This window comes from Geospiza fortis, unplaced genomic scaffold (genome assembly GCF_000277835.1).
Source record: "Geospiza fortis unplaced genomic scaffold, GeoFor_1.0 scaffold172, whole genome shotgun sequence".
Lineage (NCBI taxonomy): Eukaryota > Metazoa > Chordata > Aves > Passeriformes > Thraupidae > Geospiza > Geospiza fortis.
Genome location: NW_005054309.1, coordinates 4329775 through 4348710, shown reverse-complemented (window position 1 = coordinate 4348710; position 18936 = coordinate 4329775). Strand labels below are relative to the sequence as shown.

At 39.2% G+C, this 18936-nt stretch overlaps 1 protein-coding gene across 1 annotated transcript in view; it reads left to right on the top strand.

Moving 5' to 3' along the window:
* ATP11B (ATPase phospholipid transporting 11B (putative)) overlaps window positions 1-18936 on the top strand; it is a 150993-nt gene that overhangs the window by 89167 nt on the left and 42890 nt on the right. Inside the window, exons 2-5 of the mRNA XM_005419006.2 lie at window positions 14259-14298; window positions 14869-14985; window positions 15783-15872; window positions 18832-18912. Of these exons, the coding sequence (XP_005419063.2) occupies window positions 14259-14298; window positions 14869-14985; window positions 15783-15872; window positions 18832-18912 (328 nt within the window). The remainder of the gene's footprint in view (window positions 1-14258; window positions 14299-14868; window positions 14986-15782; window positions 15873-18831; window positions 18913-18936) is intronic.

Sequence of the window (18936 nt, the reverse complement as noted above, 5' to 3'; positions counted from 1 at the left end):
CCCTCCCGACGGCGCCGCCCGGGCCGCGGGTCCGCGGAGGGAGCGGGGGACAGGGCCGGGGTGCGGGAGAGAGGAGAGTCCTGCCCCCCGCAGGGGCTGGGGAGACCCGCGGGCTGCACTTGGATCGTTATTGAAGGGTTTTTAAATTTTATTTTTAACCCGTATCCGAGGGTTTGGGTGTTCCGATCTTTTGGCCTTTGGTTGGTTTTTTTTTTTGTGTTTTTTTTTTTTTTCTTCGAAACCCCCTTGGCACAGAGGACAGCCCGTTCCCTTTCGTGTGACCCCCGTTGGGAAGGGCTCCCCAAACTTCCTGGAGAAATGATGGTGCCTTTTTCCCTGGACTGATACTTCAGAGATTCGCAGCTTCTTCCTCCTTCCCGTTGCGAAATGTTTTAAGGCTTTTTCACCCGACGTGCCTCTCTCAAATATTTTCCCGTACCTGTGCGCTTTGCAGCTGCTGCCTGCTGAGGATTTGAAAGTGCATGAAATTGAAGGAAAACATCCGTGAAATGCTTTTGGCGGGGGAAGCCCCTTGGAAAAGGCAGCAGTGGGGGTGCCTGTCCCCCCGCACGGGCGCTGCTTGCTGTGCTGGGTTAGGAATGAGCAGGGGAAACCAGGCGGCCGTGGCTGTCACGTCTGTGATACTGTAGCAGGGGAAGTACATCGAGATTTACAGTTTTGATTTGAAATATTGGCCGGCTTCCTGCCCCGACCAGCATTATCCTACTTGTGTTTCCTCTAAGGGAGAAATTCTCTCTGAATGATGTATTTGTAAAATAACTTCTTCCATTCTTTGGAGTTACTTTGCATTGCGGATGTTGTCCAGGTTAGTGCAAGAGTTTACATTAGTTAGGTTTTCAGATTTTGATTTGTTAAAGCTTCTGTCTCACTAATGATTTGTACAATTTGTTGCATCACTTTTTACCAAAAAAAGATAAAAAAATGTTGTGTTTTCTTTTTTCTCCTGTTCTTCCCTGACCTGGTTTCCCATGGCCCATAGATTTTCCCAGTTCTGTGTCTGAGGCAGAGAGCTTGTGGTCATGGTCTCATTGCCAGCTTGACAGTGCTCAGTAGTTTGGTCTGACACCAGCAGTTACTGACCTGGAAATTAATTGCTCTGTGTGCACTCTGACCACATTCTTCTGTTCTGTTACAGTCCTACACACCTTTTTTTATGAAAAAAACCCAAAACTGGTATAACATAGCTGTCATTTTTTCCATTTGAAGGTGGCTTGAGGTTTGTGTGTGTGGTTTTTAAAGCAGCATTATGCTGTCTTCCATGAGTTTAGATTAGGACTGTAACAGTGCTAGCAATTCATGTATCAGGCATGGTTGCTTTTTTCACTGCAATTAGTACACTGACCAGCTTTCCAGAAATCTGTTTGCCCTTAATAGAAAGTAAAACATTAGTGTAACAGGATGAGTAATAAACTTGGCACTAGGAGGTTTTAGTGCTTCTTAAAGGAAAATGGTGGAAAATAACAGTTTAAAACTTGCACTAGTTTTGACAGGGAAGAAACAAATCAGTGTAGTAGAAAAGCAGGACAATAAAAATTCAAGATTCTTGGCAGACATCTAAATATAATACTGATGAGAAAAAATTATTGCAATTATACGTGTTTTTTGAGTTTTTTCCTATAGACGTCACAGATGTTAATGGCTTGGTTGTTTCACTGCTCATAAAGGTGCAAAATGGCCTATGATAGGTATCACACTGCGTGTTTCTTCCTAAAGACACTCAGACAACTCATCCCTGTGTGTAATTGCTGGTTTAACATAGATCCCACCATATGTTTGCTTCTCCACATGGCTGTGATGTTTAGATTCTGAAAGAATGTCAGAGGGCTAAAAACATGGGGAAGGATGCTGACAAAATAACCAGAATGAGTGGGAAGAGTGGGGTGACAGAAATAATCAAATGAAAAGGTGCCAGAATCTCTGTCTGAGAGGAGAAGAGAGGAATGTGTGGGTTTGGATGCCTTTGGAGCATGCATTTGTACCTGTGCTTGATGTGGCAATGGGCTTTGTAAGAGGGTCCTCATCCTTATGGGAGGGTTGGAGTCAGGCAAATGTGTGGGAGTGATGGAAGTGGGATGTTGTAGTAATACAAAAGAAAAACGCTGGTGTGCAGAAATGCTGGAAAAGTAGTAAGGGATTGGGGAAAGGGGGAGGGACTGGTACTTAGCTGAAGGTGCTTTGAGGTAGTTTTTAAGTACTCTCTGTATGAAACCAATGAATTGTTTTGCAATTTCTTGTTTGCTTAAGAGAACAGTATTTCATATACTGAGTGCTCAGGAGTGGGTATGGTTTTGAGAACTTGAATTGTTAAGATGGGGGGAGAATGAAGCAGGTGAACTTCAGGTAATGAGAGGACCTGGTATGGAATTCAGATTATTTTAGCTATGTTTTGAAAGAAGTGACTTTGCTGTGCTTTCTCTGTGAAGTCCAGTGGATGCCTGTAGAGCTACAGAAAGAAATAGAAAGGCATGAACAGTCATCTGAAGAGACATGCTGAGAATGTAAGGCTTCATTCATCCTTATTATTGTCTTACAAGTCTGTAACAGTTTTTTAACTGAGGTGTTAGATGTTTTTTAGTGATTTGTTGTATCTAAGAAATGGGTGACAGTAGTACAGCCTTCAGTGCCTATGTAGCACAAATCATCAGGTTGTTTGTTATCTTGGCCTTAAGTCTGGTTTTCTTGCTCTGATACAATTCATACTGCCCTAGCAGAGACCATTTATCAGTTTTTCTCCATCTAATGCTACCTCATGCTAAATAAGCTGCATAGTAAGTCATTAACTTCCTAGTTAATGTGATGTTATAGAATGTAGTTAATAGTTGGAAGTACTTAGGTTTTAGTAATGAAAAAAATAGAGCCAAATGGAGTTACAATTAATGGCTTTGAGTAAAATGCCATGATAAAGACAAGCTTTGGGCCAGAGAGATGTCTGGGTTCCTGCTCTGTTACCTTGAGATCTCAGAGAGCAGTAGGCATGTGGATTTGGAGGGTTGCATAACGCCACAGGCACAGCCAACTCCGCTTGAAAAAAGCAACCGGATAAACAACAGTTGATAGGAAGCACCATTAATATTCAGGAATAGCATAGTAGGTTTTATTTGCATTTCCAGATATGATGGGTTAGACCTCATGGCAAATCTGTGTACCAAGTGCTGTTGTGGCTCCCACGGCCGAATTTGTGCAGTACCAACACAAAAGGAGAGTACAGTGACATTTGTAACACCCAGGGACTTTCTGTTCCACTTCTCCTTTGGTGGGTTTAGGCAGCATTTGGGCTGTGCTGCTCTCTGATGGTGCACATGCAGTGCAGGAGCTGTTGCAGTGCTATTAACAGAACGTACTGACACCTTCAGTTCTCTGGCAAGGAGGTCTCTCAAAATTGTGGTAGAATACCCTTGTATGTATGATTTTAGCTGCATAATTTTAAATTATTAGTCCTGTCAATTGGAGAAGGGACTCAGGATTTCTCTTCTATTGCTGTTATGAGGAGTTTGAGCCTTTTGAGCTGTTGTCTAACAGGTCAGTAAAGTACAAAGGATTCCACATGGACAAAACCTCGGAGTTGCCTGCCCGGCCCCTCTTATATTAATGACAACTCAAGACAAGTGTTGTGCTCGATTTGGCTGAGTATCTTTGCAGTTTAAGGACCTGAATGCTGTAGTGCACAACAGCTTTAATGCTGTGGAGAGCTGGGTTTGGGCAAATGCAGTTTTCTTACTTTACTGTAAATCAAAGATAAAATCAATAGATTAACTGTAAAACCTAGTTACCAGGCTATTTTATTTATTTCCTGGTTATAAGAAGGTTCAGACTGAGAGGGATGTCAGGAGTTTATCAAGTCCAGAGGTTCTCCATAGGCTGCATTGAGGGGTGATCACAGGGAATGTTTTTGACTGTTCTGTGTAGGTAGTGCCTGTCACACCTCACACCCTCCACAGCCAGCACAGTATCTGTAGGAGTGTTCATCTTCTAGATGTGTTCTAATGAAAAATTTTTACTAATAAGGGAATGTCCTCAAATAGACTAGCACTAGAGGATTGGATGTCTGGGATGGTTTTTTTTTTTTCCTTTCAGATGCTTGTTACTGTTGAGATGTTCTGAGAGGACAGATGGTATTTTGTAATACCTTGCAGTTACTGGCATTCTGAACAAGGTGGACAGCATTTATTTCATTGTTTGCACTGACAAGTGTGTATTATTTTCTCTTAATCATTTCACTGAATACAGTTACTTCCCTCCCCCCCAAAATTCCTTCTGTTTTCTGAATGCTAGAAATACTTTAAACTAATCCAATGATTGAGAATCTAGCTTCTGAAATCACATTGCTATTCTGGAGTACTATATTTCTACCTCTTATTTTTCAATGAAGCCTCTTCCCCTTTCTGGCTAAAACTAACTAGCTGCTTGTTATTTTATGCTAGAAAACTAAATACATATTTGCTCAGAAGAGTTCCTGGGGTTCAGACTGCATGGCTAATACCTTCTGTATTATCACTGAGGGATCAGTGAGGTGCATGTTGGAACAGCCCAAAGGTTGCATTGCTTTGCTGGAGTAGTTTCAGAGCTGGAGGTCAAGGACTCCCCTCCTCTAACTTAGCAGAGCAGCAAATGTGGCCCTCTTTTTTTTGCCAGGGATATTCTTTGATCTCTGGACTAGTGCTACCATGTGTTAGGGTCTTTTAACCTTATTTTCCCTTTGTATTCTGTGGCTGCTGAGGGCTGATACATTTGCAGCACAATGTGTTCCAAAGCGTGCAGAACCTGGCCCTGTCTTCAGCCAGCTGTCTGATCCAAATGGAGACATCCGTTGTGTCCTGTGTGTAATTTGTAAGTCTTTCCTCATGAAAATTAAATTCTAAATCTAAGAATTGCATACCAAAACATAATCAAACCAGTCCTGACACTGATTCTTTCTAAAACTGTTTTAAAAATGGGAAGATTGGTGTTGTCTGATGTGCTTTGCTGTGAGACTTGGGTATTTGACCTGTATCTTGTCCCATCCTCTTTTCTTTTTTCTCCTATCCATGAGCTTTTTAAACAGCAAATTTTTGTTGTGCCAAATTTCCACTTATCACTCAATAATTGACTGTATGATATTCCTGCACTAATGGGGTCCTGCTCCCTTAATAGCTTCTATCTGTTTATGGTTTTTATGTGACTAAGGGAGAAGAGGGAGAAGAATAGAATTTTGTTAACAATGAGCAAAAACTATTTGTGTTCTGGTCAATAGGGAGTATCTGGTGGGATGGGTGAAAGGCTCTGTTTACTGCTCAGAGATTGTTTCTGCACTCTCACTGGAAGGTAAAATTTGTAATCTAAGGCAAGTAGATATGTGCTGGATTTAGTAACATTCAACATGTGTTTTGAATATCATTGGTATTTGTTTTTCTAGTTTTAAATGGGTTGGCTGACTTCATTAAAGCTGACATTTGTTTTCCTCTGGAATGGAGAGACAGAAGTTATAAAAGAAAAATACAACATTGTGTTTAAATTTCATTAAAAGTGTCATGACTTATGACTTTCAGTGGCGATCTGCTCATGCTTTTTCTTGACTGTATTGTGATGTGCTCAGTAGTCATGACTGTTTTTGTAATTATGTCACCAGGAAAAAGTTTACCTCAAAAAAATCCTTCAATTTCTAGCACAAAATCTGTTTGTTAAGCAAGCAGGTAAGAACTGCAGCAAAATAGATGTGACAAAGTGTCTCTGTAAATGCAAGGTCATATCTTCTAGCAAAACACAGGTGACATATTTGCAGCTAGACTTTTTTCAACCTCTTTTCACCTGCTGTTGAGAAAACCACTTAGCATTAGTGCAGACCATGGTAGAAAAGATAGAAAGTAGGACTGAGAACTACACTGTGATTTAAAAAACAAACGCCTGCAATTCCTTGGCCTCCCACATGCAGTGACTTAAGAGGATTTTTTTTCCTTGTTTACTTTGCGTAAAAATAAGTCTGGGAAAGGAGAACTTTCCTGTAAATGGGAAGGAGAGATAATGATGCAGACAAAAGGCAAACTGTTTGTTTTCATCCTGAAATGTTTTACTAGGGGAAGAGGTTTTAAATGGTTTATGCCCCAAAATACATGTTGTCATCTGTTGTTGCATTTTGTTACTCCTTTGCATGTTTTTGTGCTACTTTGTGTGGCTCTGCACATTTTTGTAGATATTTACATTTCTCTTTGGAAAGAGAATTGCAATAAAATGGAAAGGAAGCTTAAGATTTAGCAAGCTTTAAGGATAGGCTAGTCTGTACACATGTCTGAAAGCAGGGCATTAAACTGACACTTAAATAATAAATCGTGTTCAAAATGGAATTAGAGCTAAAAATGCTATTGGGTGGATGCAGTAGACTCAAAACTGTAATATTTTACAGAGCAGGCTTTTTCAAAGCATGTTAAAAGAAGAGCCAGACAGTTCCAGCAATGAACTAAATTCTCTTCCTGTGAATTTGTTGAGCAGCCATTGTCAGCAATTGTCAGTATAATTTTGGCACACATTTTGAAAAAAACGTAAGATTTATTATTTAATGGTGATTTTGGGGGAAGATACTTTTGGAAAGGGTTTGTTGTTTTTTGTTCCATGCTGAAAGAAAATATGAATTAGACTCTCAGTGCAGGAACTGATTGGCATAAATAGCTATTGCCTACTAGAACAAATCCAAATATTGAAAACAAGGGTTTTTCAATAATGGCTGTATGAGTAGTCCAGAACAGGAGCTCTTCATGCTTGTGTAAAATACTTTTATAAATGATTCTTCAAAGCAGAGGGTAAACAGCATTTCATTTTAAGATAATAGTGTATTTCATATGCCAGTACGTGAAGGAATGTATGATTGCTCTGTATTTTTCCTGTCATGGACTTGAGAAATGTAATTTTTTTATGGTGAAATTGCTATCTACAAAATTTGAGCTGCTTTCTAGCCTTAAGGGAAAGTTCATAGCCTGTCACAGTTTGAATGTTTTATTTCATATTGAAAATCTGCTATAAACCTAGTTAACAAATGCAGGGAATGTACAGAAAGGATGTACTTGGGGGGTTCTTTTTCTGAGATCCATCCTATGGTCATTAGAGGCATGTGAAGGATTTGTGTGTTAAATGTTTCATTTCTTGCATTGGTCCTGTATTTCTCAGTGTGGCCTGTTTAGTAGCTGCTATTTCTGTGGTTGATTATTGCTGGATTGCAGCACTTTCCATGTTCAATATAGCTTATATCGTTTGAGAAGTCTTCTGAAAAAGTGGCTTGTGATTTTTGAGCTCTCATTTCTTATTTTATGAAGTGTGATGCCCTGTAGTTGTCTCCTGATGGGTGTCTGAAGTCACCCTTCAGCTTTAAAAATCTTGCCTACTCTCCTTTTGTACATGCCTGACAGGAAGATGATATTGCAGATAAAGAAAACTAATTGCTCGAACCCACAGAGGAAAACTTTTAGTTCTGAAATTAGAACTGTGTAGTTGGAACTGCAAAGGCATCTTCATTTCCATGGTAGAGCAGTGGGCTGCTTTGGGAGCATGTGGCAAAAGACCAACCACATTTGGCATTTTGGATTACAGACACTGTCAAGCCTTGGTGTCTCTTCAGCTTCTTGGACTTTACATGAAGCACTTTTTTTCAAAGAAAAAAAAAATGAGAGCACATTGACAGGCCTTGAAATGTAACTTGGGAGCTGCTAGCCCTGCCTTTGGGATTGAGGCTTGCTTTTTAGAACCTGAATGGTAACTAAGTTTCTTCCTTCATTGAAGCTGAAGACAATTTATTGTGGAGTCTCTTTTCTTCCAAAAAGCATCTGAGCAAGTTATTGATGATCTGTGTGTCTGACAGGGAGCATCCTAAAATAAAGCAATGGACAAGGAATGTATTTAGAGACATTTGGCTGGTTAAGCACATGGAGGCCAGAGGATAACCCCATCCAACTTGGCCTTGAACACTTCCAGGAAAGGAGCAGCTACAGGTTCTCTGGGCAACCTGTGCCAGGGCCTCTGCACCCTCACCAGGAAGAATTTCTTCCTTGTATGTAATCCAAATCTGCCCTCTCTCAGTTTAAAGCCATTCCCCTTTGTAATATCACTACAAGAACTTATAAACAGTCCCTCCTTGGCTTTTGTGTAGGCCCTCTTTGGTTACTGGATTAATCAAGTGAATCTTGGCATTCTGTTGAAGACAGTCATGAAAGAGCAGCTATTACAAGGTCTTAGGTTTGTATTATCATATGAAGTCCAAAATGGATTATATTTTATAAATACTGTGATTTGGATTTTAGGAGAGGATAAGAATACCATTTCCTTCATCGATGCAAGTTGGACTGTTATTGAATTAAACAATTTACCTGAATCTCCATTCAAATCCTTTGCTGCTAGCAGGAACTGGACATGCCATAGCAGCCTTTGAGAGTGCTCTGTTAGAAATATTAACTTGCCTGTTCAGCTCGTTTTTCCTTTCTGATTTTTTTGATATTACAAGACCAGTCTGTTTGGCATTGGTGACCTGAGCAGAGAAACTGGCACTGGGCAGTATGTTAGCAGTGAATGAGGCCAGCTTACCTTGCTTGTTGTGTTTGTAGATAAATAAGGAGAAGATAGATTATTTTTTAAAGTTTTAAGTAGGGATTTTTCCAAGTTATTTTGTTGGGCATCTTGGCAAAATAGTATGTAAAGTAAGAACAACTTGAGCTCTTTGTGAGCAGGACTTTGTGGCAAGCACCAGTACAACTTTTCTTGTTGCATTACTAGGCATATTTTAACTTTGTGAAAGGAAGGGTTATTGCCTCATAATTTCACAGGCCTTGTTACCTAGAGGGTGTGTTTTCACAAGAGAATGTAATCTGGTTATAGGTCTTTTAGGAGGTTACAGCATGATTTATTATCAGATATTTTGAACAGCTGTAGATACAGTAAGAGGGAAGAGGAAGTTGCACAAATAGTGCATGACTTTAAGTAGTTTTATTTCTTTACTGCAGTGGTATTTAAAAGGGGAGGTACAAATTGCATGGCACTGTGTACACATCGTAGTGCTTCAGCTGATTCACTATTTTAGTTGTTAGAGCAGTGTTTAAAATTGCTGTGAGAGGCTGTTTCTTCCTTCATGCTAACCTTCGATAAGGCAAATTCAGTTTGACTGCTGCCCAGTTACATGACTGAAAGAATTATTGGCTGACTGTATGGAGTACAAATTTACACAGACTTCTGAAAATGGGCATGGTGTGTGAATAGATCATCTTATCTGACAGAGGGAAAAGTATTCTATGTATATTCAGAAGAAAATCCAAAGCAAGAAAATCCATTTCCTCAAAACACCTTTAATCAAAATATATCTTGACAGCAGTGTAATAGCAGACTTTTGGGCTGTCTGCCAGGAAATGTGGTGTTCTGCTTCTGCAGCCATGATCAGTCAAGTCACTTCCCTAGGAGAAAAGCTTTCTGAGACCAAGTTTTCTTCTGTTTATTAGCTTTATTAAGTAGTATGTGATATTCAGAAAGGTTTAGGGGAGCTGCTGCTTTTGTCTGTTGTGTTCAGTGTGGGCTTTTAAAGGAGGAAGAGGTTCTGAATGGGATTTCCTTCTTTCAAACCCCTTTCACTTTTCAGTGGTCACATAGCAGAAGTTCTTTTGGCAAATACAAATTTGGTTTTTCTTCCCCCTCTGTAAAAGCTGTGAGTAATGAATGAGAAACCCTGGGAGATTATATTAAAGTATACTAAGTTTATGCAAGTCATAAGCAAAAACCACCTGGCAGATGATTTGTGGTTATCAATGCGCATATTGCAAAGCCTGATAATGAAATGGACGTGTTGCTTGCCAGTCTCATGTCAGTAATCCTTGCTGAAAGATCTGTGGATTTCTGCTGTCTCACCCAACAGTGCTGTGGAGTGTGTGGGGAGGGCGTTGGTGCACGCTGCCATACCTTAATAGTGGTATTGAAGTGTTAAGTCTTGAAGGAGATGTGTATGTTACAGCAACAGGTTGAGTACAAAAGCCTTTTTTTCTTTTCTTCCTTTGCACTTGCAGGTGTTGGGAGGGTCTTTTTGCTTCCTGTGCGGTTGCCTGGTTTGTTATGTGTGTTATTAAGGCCTCCTCAGCAGCAGTGTAAAACTTTTCTTTCACAGGGAAGCTTTTTATTATATGACCAGACAACTGGCATGACATATTAAAAAAAGATGAAAAAAAAAACCCCAAGACAAAACCAAAACCACAAACCAAAATGGGAAAATGGATGGATCAGTTTTCCTTACCTGATGGCCAATGGGCAGTTCTCCAAGTACATTGGTTGAGATGCAGACAAAATGTAGGAAAGAATTGTTTGGGGGTGGCTGTTGAATCTCATGGCTTTCATGAAATAAATTGCATTAAATTGCAGTCAAATATTTCTCCTCAGTTCCCTGGGATATGTTTTCTGTGCTGTTTTAAAGGGGCCTAATTTACTGCACAGAGAATATCTTTGTCTAACTTTTAGAACAGTAATGAAATCACTTCTGAAGAAGTTCATTGAAAATTACTCAGACTTTGCTTACAGTCATTCAAATTTATAAGAAATTAAAACTATGAATCACTTCTTTCTTTTCCTATTTTTAAAGGTTCTTTTCATTTGTGCTTTATAAATCAGCTTGACTAGAGTATCTCTGTACTGTATATAAGAGGCATGCTTTTAGGCTGTTTTCAAAACCAAAGTATTAAGTTCATCTGGGTGCAAAACTTCTGCTGGGGAAGTGTGTAGCAAAGATTCAATGAGAGCTGTATTCCAAGGGTAGATAACGCCTGGTTTGTGTTGGTAAATCATCTGAGGAACTGAACTTTAGCCAATAAATCTAGATTTAATTTGCAGCATGAAGGGGAGAAAAATCAGGTCACTTCATCATATGGTCAAATTTTATTTAAAGGGGATTCATGTAATATATATGCCTGTAATATACCTGGTCAAGAAGCCTTAAATACCAGGTCTTGTCATATATTCAGCATTATTTGTTATGAAGTCAGTGATCTGTGCACTTGGGTAGAAATAATTTCACTAGATAACTGCAGGAAAGCTAACTTTTTTTGGAAAGAGATTGGTGACAATTCAATCATTTTGCAAGACTCTAATTTAGGGTTTCTCTGCTCATGCTGTTTAGCTGCAGAAATCCTTTGACAAGGGCATGTTACCCTACTTTTGCAGCTGAGTTGGAGAATGACGTTAGAAAGAGAGAACTGTCTATTAAGTGAAATTAGGAAACAGTGTGCTTTCTGCACTGCTTTGCTGGCTGCACAGAGTCACTGTGGAAAATCCCTTGCTGGGCAGAAATTTGGTCTACAAATCAGTTTAGTGTCAGGAGCAGGCTCTGTGACCAGCACCATAGTTAGAGAAGAGTTAAAGACATTTCAGCTCTTGAACAATGAAGTTCAATGCCTGTGCAGAATTTTCCTTGGAGAGATGTGTAATTCAAATTTCTCTGGAAGATCTGCTTAGTTGTGGTCTCATCAGCTAATTGTGAGATGGCAGGGTTGTTGGCTAATTTCAAGTGATTTTTAGTAGTCATAGTCATAAAACTTAGGAAATCTGGGTTTTGTTCCCAGCTCTGACACTCACTTCCTGCTGTGACTACAGCCGAGTCACTGAGGTTGTCAGGGATGTGTCCTTTCCCAACCACAGCTCTGACAGCTGAGGGGTTTTTGTCCCTGGCCTGCCTTGCATGGGCACTGTGATCTGCTGACTGCACAGCTTCTGTGCCTTCTCCGTGGCAAATGTCAACGAAACAGAATTGAATTGCTATGGACTGCAAATTTAAGCTGTTTTTGCTCCACAACTGCACCTGTAAACTTGTATGGCCTGAGATTCTGATTTATTTGGAAAGTAAAGTTCTTGCTTTTAGTCATCTGCGCCTGCTTCAGCAGAGGTATTCATTCTGATAGAAGTGCTTGTGCAGTGAGACTGGAGTTGTACAGAGGTCTTTACTCTTCATCATAAATGTCATCATACTCATCAACCTTCAGGTGCTCAGATAGTGGCCTAAAAAGGGCATATAAAAAATTCAGTGATATCCTAGTCAGTCAGTAATCTTTGATTTATCTTTTAATAGCGTTCAGCAAGTGGCATGCAGGTTAGCATTTATCACTGTCAGAAAGAAGACTGCAACTTGTTTTCTCTGCTCTTTGTGGTTTTTTTCCTTGCTTTACATCTGTTTGATTTAGAGTGGAATTTTTTCAGACTGTAGAGTCTGACTTTCCAAAGTGAGGATGTCTGGCATTTTGTGAGTGCCAGACATTTTCTGAGATGTAGAAGAGAGCTGTGCATGAAGTCTTCCTAATTAGGCACCTTTTTTCTTGCTTGAAAAACACTTTTATTTGTGGCATCTTGTGGATTGGTTTAGGAATACTGTGTCACTAATGTCAGATATCCAAAATGCTTCTGCTACAAACACTCTTCTCTTTAAGTTTTGTGTCAGCAGTTAACAGGTACATTTTTTTTCATCTTCCTTTCATGCTTGTATTTCTTTTCTTAAAGCTGTGAACAGTTCCTTGCATTTTGCTTTTGGTATCCTGTGTATTTTTTTCCATCCTTTCCCCTATCTACTTTTTGTCTCCCTGCTCCACTCTTATCTTTAAACAAGTTTTCACCCTGGAGCATGTGACTAGACCAGCCTTCCACTGCTTGTCATCTAAAGTTTATTTTTGTTCAAATCTCTTTGAAAAATCCCCCTTCCTTTCCTTCTCCCTTCATTATTCTGGACCTCTTTCTTTCTAAAGCAGAATGTTTCTGTAGTAATGATGCCAAACACAAACATTTGTATGTTTGAGAGGATTTTTTTAATTATTCCTTTACTTTAAAATGACACCATCCTGAATGTGAACATCCTAATGACCTGTGTTAGAGATATTCATGGATTAAAATGAAATTAATTTTTGGTCGCACCAATCATTTTTTATGTCAGTCATTGTGCTCACTGTTCATCTTCTGTAGTTAACTGGTACAGAGGTATCTTCTTCTGGAGTTCTGTGAAGTGTCACTTTTTTCACACCTATAAAGCTCTGAGCCTCATTCACAAGTGGAGCAAAACAACTGCAAATACAGTTTCCTCACCTACAGTGGTGGAATTGATAATGCCCTTTCTAGCAAAGGACACCACCAGTTGTCCTTGCTCTTGGCATCAAAGAATAAGGAGATTGTGTAAACTCTGCAAGTTGGTTCTAAGATTAGGAATGTGTGTGATGCTGATGCTGGAATTCACCACTTTGCAGACAGTCGTTGACTCCCGATCAAACAACAATTCCAAATTTAATTTCAGTAGTTTATTTAATGCCTAAGAGCTTTTTGCTTTAGTAGTTTTCTTGGCCTGTTGTCTGAATTATTACTGTTTGGTTGTCTTCTGCCATCACCTGCTTCTCTGGGCCAGAACATTATTGCTAGGAAGGGTTCTGGTGAGTCATGTAGCCCCAGGAAAGGCTCAATTAAACATAGACTTGAATGACCTAGATATAAGCCCTTGTGTTACAGACATTGCAACCTTTCCTCATGACTTGTTTTGGTATTTAATTATTCCTTTCCACAACAAAGGAATTGGTTTGCTTTCCAATACCCAGACTTAAGTTTTCTTACCTGCAACTTAAGCCTGTTTACTTCTGTTCTTTTTTGGCCTTCAAAGCCCCCATTTTCTCAATGGAACAGTCTTCTGTGTATCAGGAGATTTACTAGGATATCCCGAGTTTCCTCTCCTCCAGGCTAAATGACTCTAATTTGTTTGCTCTTTAGATTGTTCAGCCTTGCGTTATATGTCATGTTTTCAGGATCTCCTGGGGTACATGTTGCACTCCTCTGGGTGCTGTCCAGTTGGTTCACAGTGCTTCAGCTGTGGCTCCCGCTCCTCCTGCAGCCTCCTCTGCAGTGAAGGCCTTTTTCTCAGTGGGGTGACGTGGATGACTCATGTCTAGCCTGTGATCTATTATAGCCTTTGACATTTTTCTTCAAAATTCCTTTACGGGCTTTTATTCTCTTTTTCTGGATGCAGTTTCTTTGTGCTGGATCTTCGTGTTCTGTGCATCTGGTTGGTCAAGAATTTTCTCTTGGTGTTCTTGCAGTCCCAGGGTGGTATCATCTGCAGGTTTAACACTTGTGTTCCACTTCTCTTGAAGAAGCAGATGATGAAAACACTGACCATTAGACCTGCAACAGGGCTTTGATTCCCAGGGACCTCACACAGATCACCTGTTTTGGCAGGAAATTATTGATAAGTATTGCTGAGTATGCTTTTTCTTTTTTTACCCCCATAGGTTTGTTTTCACTGTTGCACCATTCATGTATGAATTGGTGGTAATGGCAGGAAATCATGTTTGAAATGAGACAAAATGTTAGTTCTTGGAGATAGAACTTGTTTGGAAAAATACTGCTGTCTGGTCAGTTGCATATGCTTTTGGCTTTTCTCTGGTGAGAATCTTGTCAAAATCCAGTTGCTACAGCATAGTAGTATAGTTCGTATGTTTTGACCTTTTATTTTTCTCAATAAACTGTTTTATTAGGGTTATCATGAGCACAGCTGTGAAGTTTTGTAAATTATTTCTGTTTCTTCCTTTTTAAGTTTTGCAGGGCTTCAAGTTTGCATGGTAGCGAGTGTTCTGTAGCCTTGAGTCAGGGTTTTTTCCTTTCATTTTTTCAGAATGAGTACACAGCCTCAAAAGTAAGATTTGGGGTTTTTTTCCCCACAGTTTTTGAAAATTGTCTGGACCCAGCAGACTTCAATTTTATACAGTAATTTTCTTTACTCTTTGAAAACAGCTGCTTGGTATCTTTTCCACAGAATGTCCTTTTCCACAGAATTTTACAAAACAGCAGTTCATAAGATCAACTTTCTTGATTGCCTCTTTTTTTTATTTTTTGTTCTAGGGTTTTGACCCACCGCATCAAAGCGACACAAGAACTATTTATATAGCAAACCGTTTTCCCCAGCATGGCCATTATGTTCCTCAGAAGTTTGCAGACAACAGAATCATATCATCCAAGGTAAGGAATCAATTTGTCATGGCAAAACCACTTGATGTGTTGCTTAAGAAGTTGTGTGGCAGATGTGCACGCCTGTATTATGTCTAGTGGTGCATATACAATATTCAAAGGGAAACAAACTCTGAACTGTTTTGAGAGAAAAGCTGGATTGCTTCTTGTGTAGTTTGTGTCATTCTCTCACCCTTCTTTCCTCAAAACTCAAGTACAGAGCAATTAAGCAAGTTGGTCAGGCTTTTGGAAGAAAAGTAGTTTTTCATCCAGTGTTACCAAAACTACTTAAAAGGCAGGATGAAGCTGGTTATGAGGATTTTTAAAATAGCCAAATTGAAAGCCAGTACTCTGCATAAAATAAATCAGCAGTGGACTGCAGTTGCGGATTCCCTCCCGGTGTGTCCTTGGATTGAAATCAATAGAGCTGATGGTGGGGATGTGCCTCCTTGCTGTAGTGTTGGAGGGAATGTTACAGCTGCAGGAATTAATTTCTTTCCTCCTACCCAGGACACAAGCAGCCAAATGACTCCAGCTGCCCCTGTCCCAGTTGGAGGAAAACATTTTAAACTTGGCCTGTAGAGGAAATGCAGTTACCACCACTGCTTCCCTGCTAGCTGTACTTAGAACAGAAGGAATAAAAAAAAAAAAGAACAAAAATTGGATACAGCAGCAAGGTCTGGGGGAGGGGACCTGGGGAATGAGAACATTTAGGTTAGGAGAGTTCAGTGGGAGCAGAACTGAATTGCACTGAAAAAATTGTGCATTATGTTGTAATTATTCATCTCTTTCCTTTCTTTCCCCTTCAGTATACAGTGTGGAATTTTGTTCCAAAAAACTTATTTGAGCAGTTCAGAAGAGTAGCCAACTTTTATTTTCTCATTATATTTTTGGTTCAGGTAAGTTGAATAATACTCAAAAATTGCAATTTATGTTGTAAATTTTGCTACTGATTTTTGTTTTATGAATTTAAATTCTCTACTGATATATATTCTGTCTATAAAAGGAATACATTTCCAGTTTCTCCAGGAAAAGAACATGAACATAACTTTTAAAATAATTATGTCCAAACTTAAGTATTATCCTTAGGTTTTATCTTCATGAATGCTAATGTATTTTTGAGTGTGTAGCTTCAAAGTCCATTGCACAGTCAGCACAGGCATTCAGTTGTCTGCCTCCAATACAACTTTAAAGCTCTTAAGGGAGTAATAAAATTCCAGATATGCTTCTTGTCTTTGTGGGTGTTGGTGGTGTTTGAATGTTTCCACTGTAGGTGGTTGTCATCAACAGGCTATTGTGATATAGTTCTAAGATCCTCAAATTCAATTTGTTTAGATAAAATGAACACACAGATATTACAGTTAAAATCAATAGTTTGCCAGTTTTGAAGACCTCAGTTAGTACTGTTATTGTTACAGTTTATGACAGAAATACTGCTGTGGCTTTTGTAGCTGATTGTATTTCTTTTAATTAAGAACACCCACAAGTAGATTAGGACAGTCTGTACATTTCCTATGATCATTGCCTCTCCAGCTCTGTAATGTACCTGAATTCTGTGGAGCTGTAGGTGGCTTAGTAGGTGATGGATAAGTGGGAGAAGGATTCAGGAGAGATTGTAACTTTTGATATACTAATTAGTATCTGAGGCAGAGACAAGATTTTGGGGTACACAAACTTTTATTTCATTATAAAATAGAATAATTTGAACATGTACAGCTCTCCACAGTGATTAACCAACATTTCGAGTGTGCATATGAAAAAGATGGGACCTCCTTTGGCAAAGAATGGGGGTAGTGAAGAGTTCATAAAACTTGTCTGTGGTTGTGTAAGGTGTCAGTATCAGGGCCAGGTCTGCAGCTTTTAATCCATTGCCTCCTGTGTCCCTTGATCTTGTTCTTTCACATTTAAAAAGAAAAACATTCCTAGGCTGAAAATTCCTGTGCTGGACTAAAGTCATACAGTTCTAACTTGGGCTCACAAAATGTGTTGTCTGTCACATCTCCCTGTTAAGAATAATGACTGTATCATTCCTGTTGTAATGTTTCATGGTGTTTAACATATTGTAGCATGAGGAAGATGGGAATGTGCTGAAGATGGAACGTAAATGTTATTAAACTAACCACAGACAGCATCGCTTTTACTTCTTTTTGATGCAGATTTATCTCTTCAGTTCAATGTTGTGTCATAGTTCTTTCAAACTATTGCCTTTCAGTAGTATCTAAATAAGAATCTAAGGCAGAAATTCTGTTCTGAGTGTCATCCTGTCCTCTCAGTTTGTGTCAATGGATGCCTCATCTGTATGAGGAATGTCTTCTTGTCTGTGTGTTCTGGAAACAGAACAGCAGAAAAGTTGAAGTAATTTTTGTTCATTTGTTAGAATGGAATTCTGTTTTTATTCAAATACCTTTTGGAAGTTCATTAATATCTACTATTTTTATTTTTATGAGGCTAAGCTGCCTTTTAAAGCTGACCACCATGGTACCTTCCCAGTCCTGTGAATCTCGTGTGGCCAAGATGCAGTGTTTGTCATTACCACCTTTTCCACTGGGGATGGCAGAGCTGGGGCAGGGCCTCATTGTGTGATTTCAACTTGCAGCACAGTCCAGTCCACGTTGTTCACCACACATGTGCATGCCCAAAACAAGGTGACAGACTGCATTTTGGTGACATGAGGTGTGTCATGGATGTGTGTCCAGCTGCGTGGCAGGCAGAGGACCATGGTGTCCTGGTGAAACATGACAATTCCACCAGCACAAAACCTGCTTCATTTTCATATATGAGCTCTCTTGAGAAAGGATGAGAGAGTGTAGATGGCAGAAACGCCATGATTAACCCTATGCAGCCGAAAATCAGATGCTTTTGGTAGCGTTTTTCTTGGTCAGTAAGCTGCCAAACTGAAATTGTAGTGCTACCATTAAAGAACAGACAGTATTGCAGGCTAGGTCTCATTTTTGTTGTGTTCTGTAAATTGTCTGTTTCAGTGAAAAAAACCAACCAAAAACCTTAAGTGTGTATTGTAAAGTGGCATGATCTGTTTTTTCTGTGAGGTCCTTCCTCAGTGATAGAGTAAACTTCATGTATGACTTTTTTTTCTTCTTTAATGATTCCCAAAGCAATGCCATAAGTCTCAGGTAAAGTGGATCAAATCGATGTCTGTGGTTTTGAGTAGTTCTTGTGTATATTTCCTTTACAGCACTTGACCATGTTGATTTTTTCCTGCAGCGGAAGAGAACCACTAACATCCCCCCACATACAGAACCTTAGTGTGTACACTGCACTTTTGGCATGCCAGCAATAATTGCACAAATTGTAAAAACCGCATGTTAACTTGGGGCAACCAGAAAGGTGCAGTCTTAAAAAAGTGTTCGCTAATATCTAAACCATTGAAAATTACTGTTCTTAACTTTATTTTCACTTCTGAAGTGGATGATGTTATACTCTACATTGCTGGTAAGCAGTAGATCGTATAGTGTTGAAACAGCTTCATGAAATGTAGATTTCCTTCCTTTGTAATGTGCTTTTGAATTTATTTTTCTAGGATGAAATTAATACCTTCCTTTTGGTAAGGACCTTTAAAATTGTCACATTCTATATGAATGTGACTAAGGCTGCCCTGTGCCCTAAAACATTTGTTTGCATAATTACTGGCATATTATTTAGTTGTCAGAAACTGAGTTTTGCTTGAGAAACTGCAGGACTTTCAGTAAAAATACAGGTTATAATAAAGAGTTTGGAAAATAGTCGTCTTGCTTCTTTTTTTTCTTTTTTTTTTTGTTTTTTTTTTTTTTGTTTTTTTTTTTGAAAGTACAAATGTAAAAATGACATTTGGACTAATTTTCATATTTTCTTTTCTTTTAGCTCATGATAGATACCCCTACCAGTCCTATTACCAGTGGATTGCCATTATTCTTTGTCATAACTGTGACAGCCATAAAACAGGTAAAGGGAAAAAATCTCGCAGCA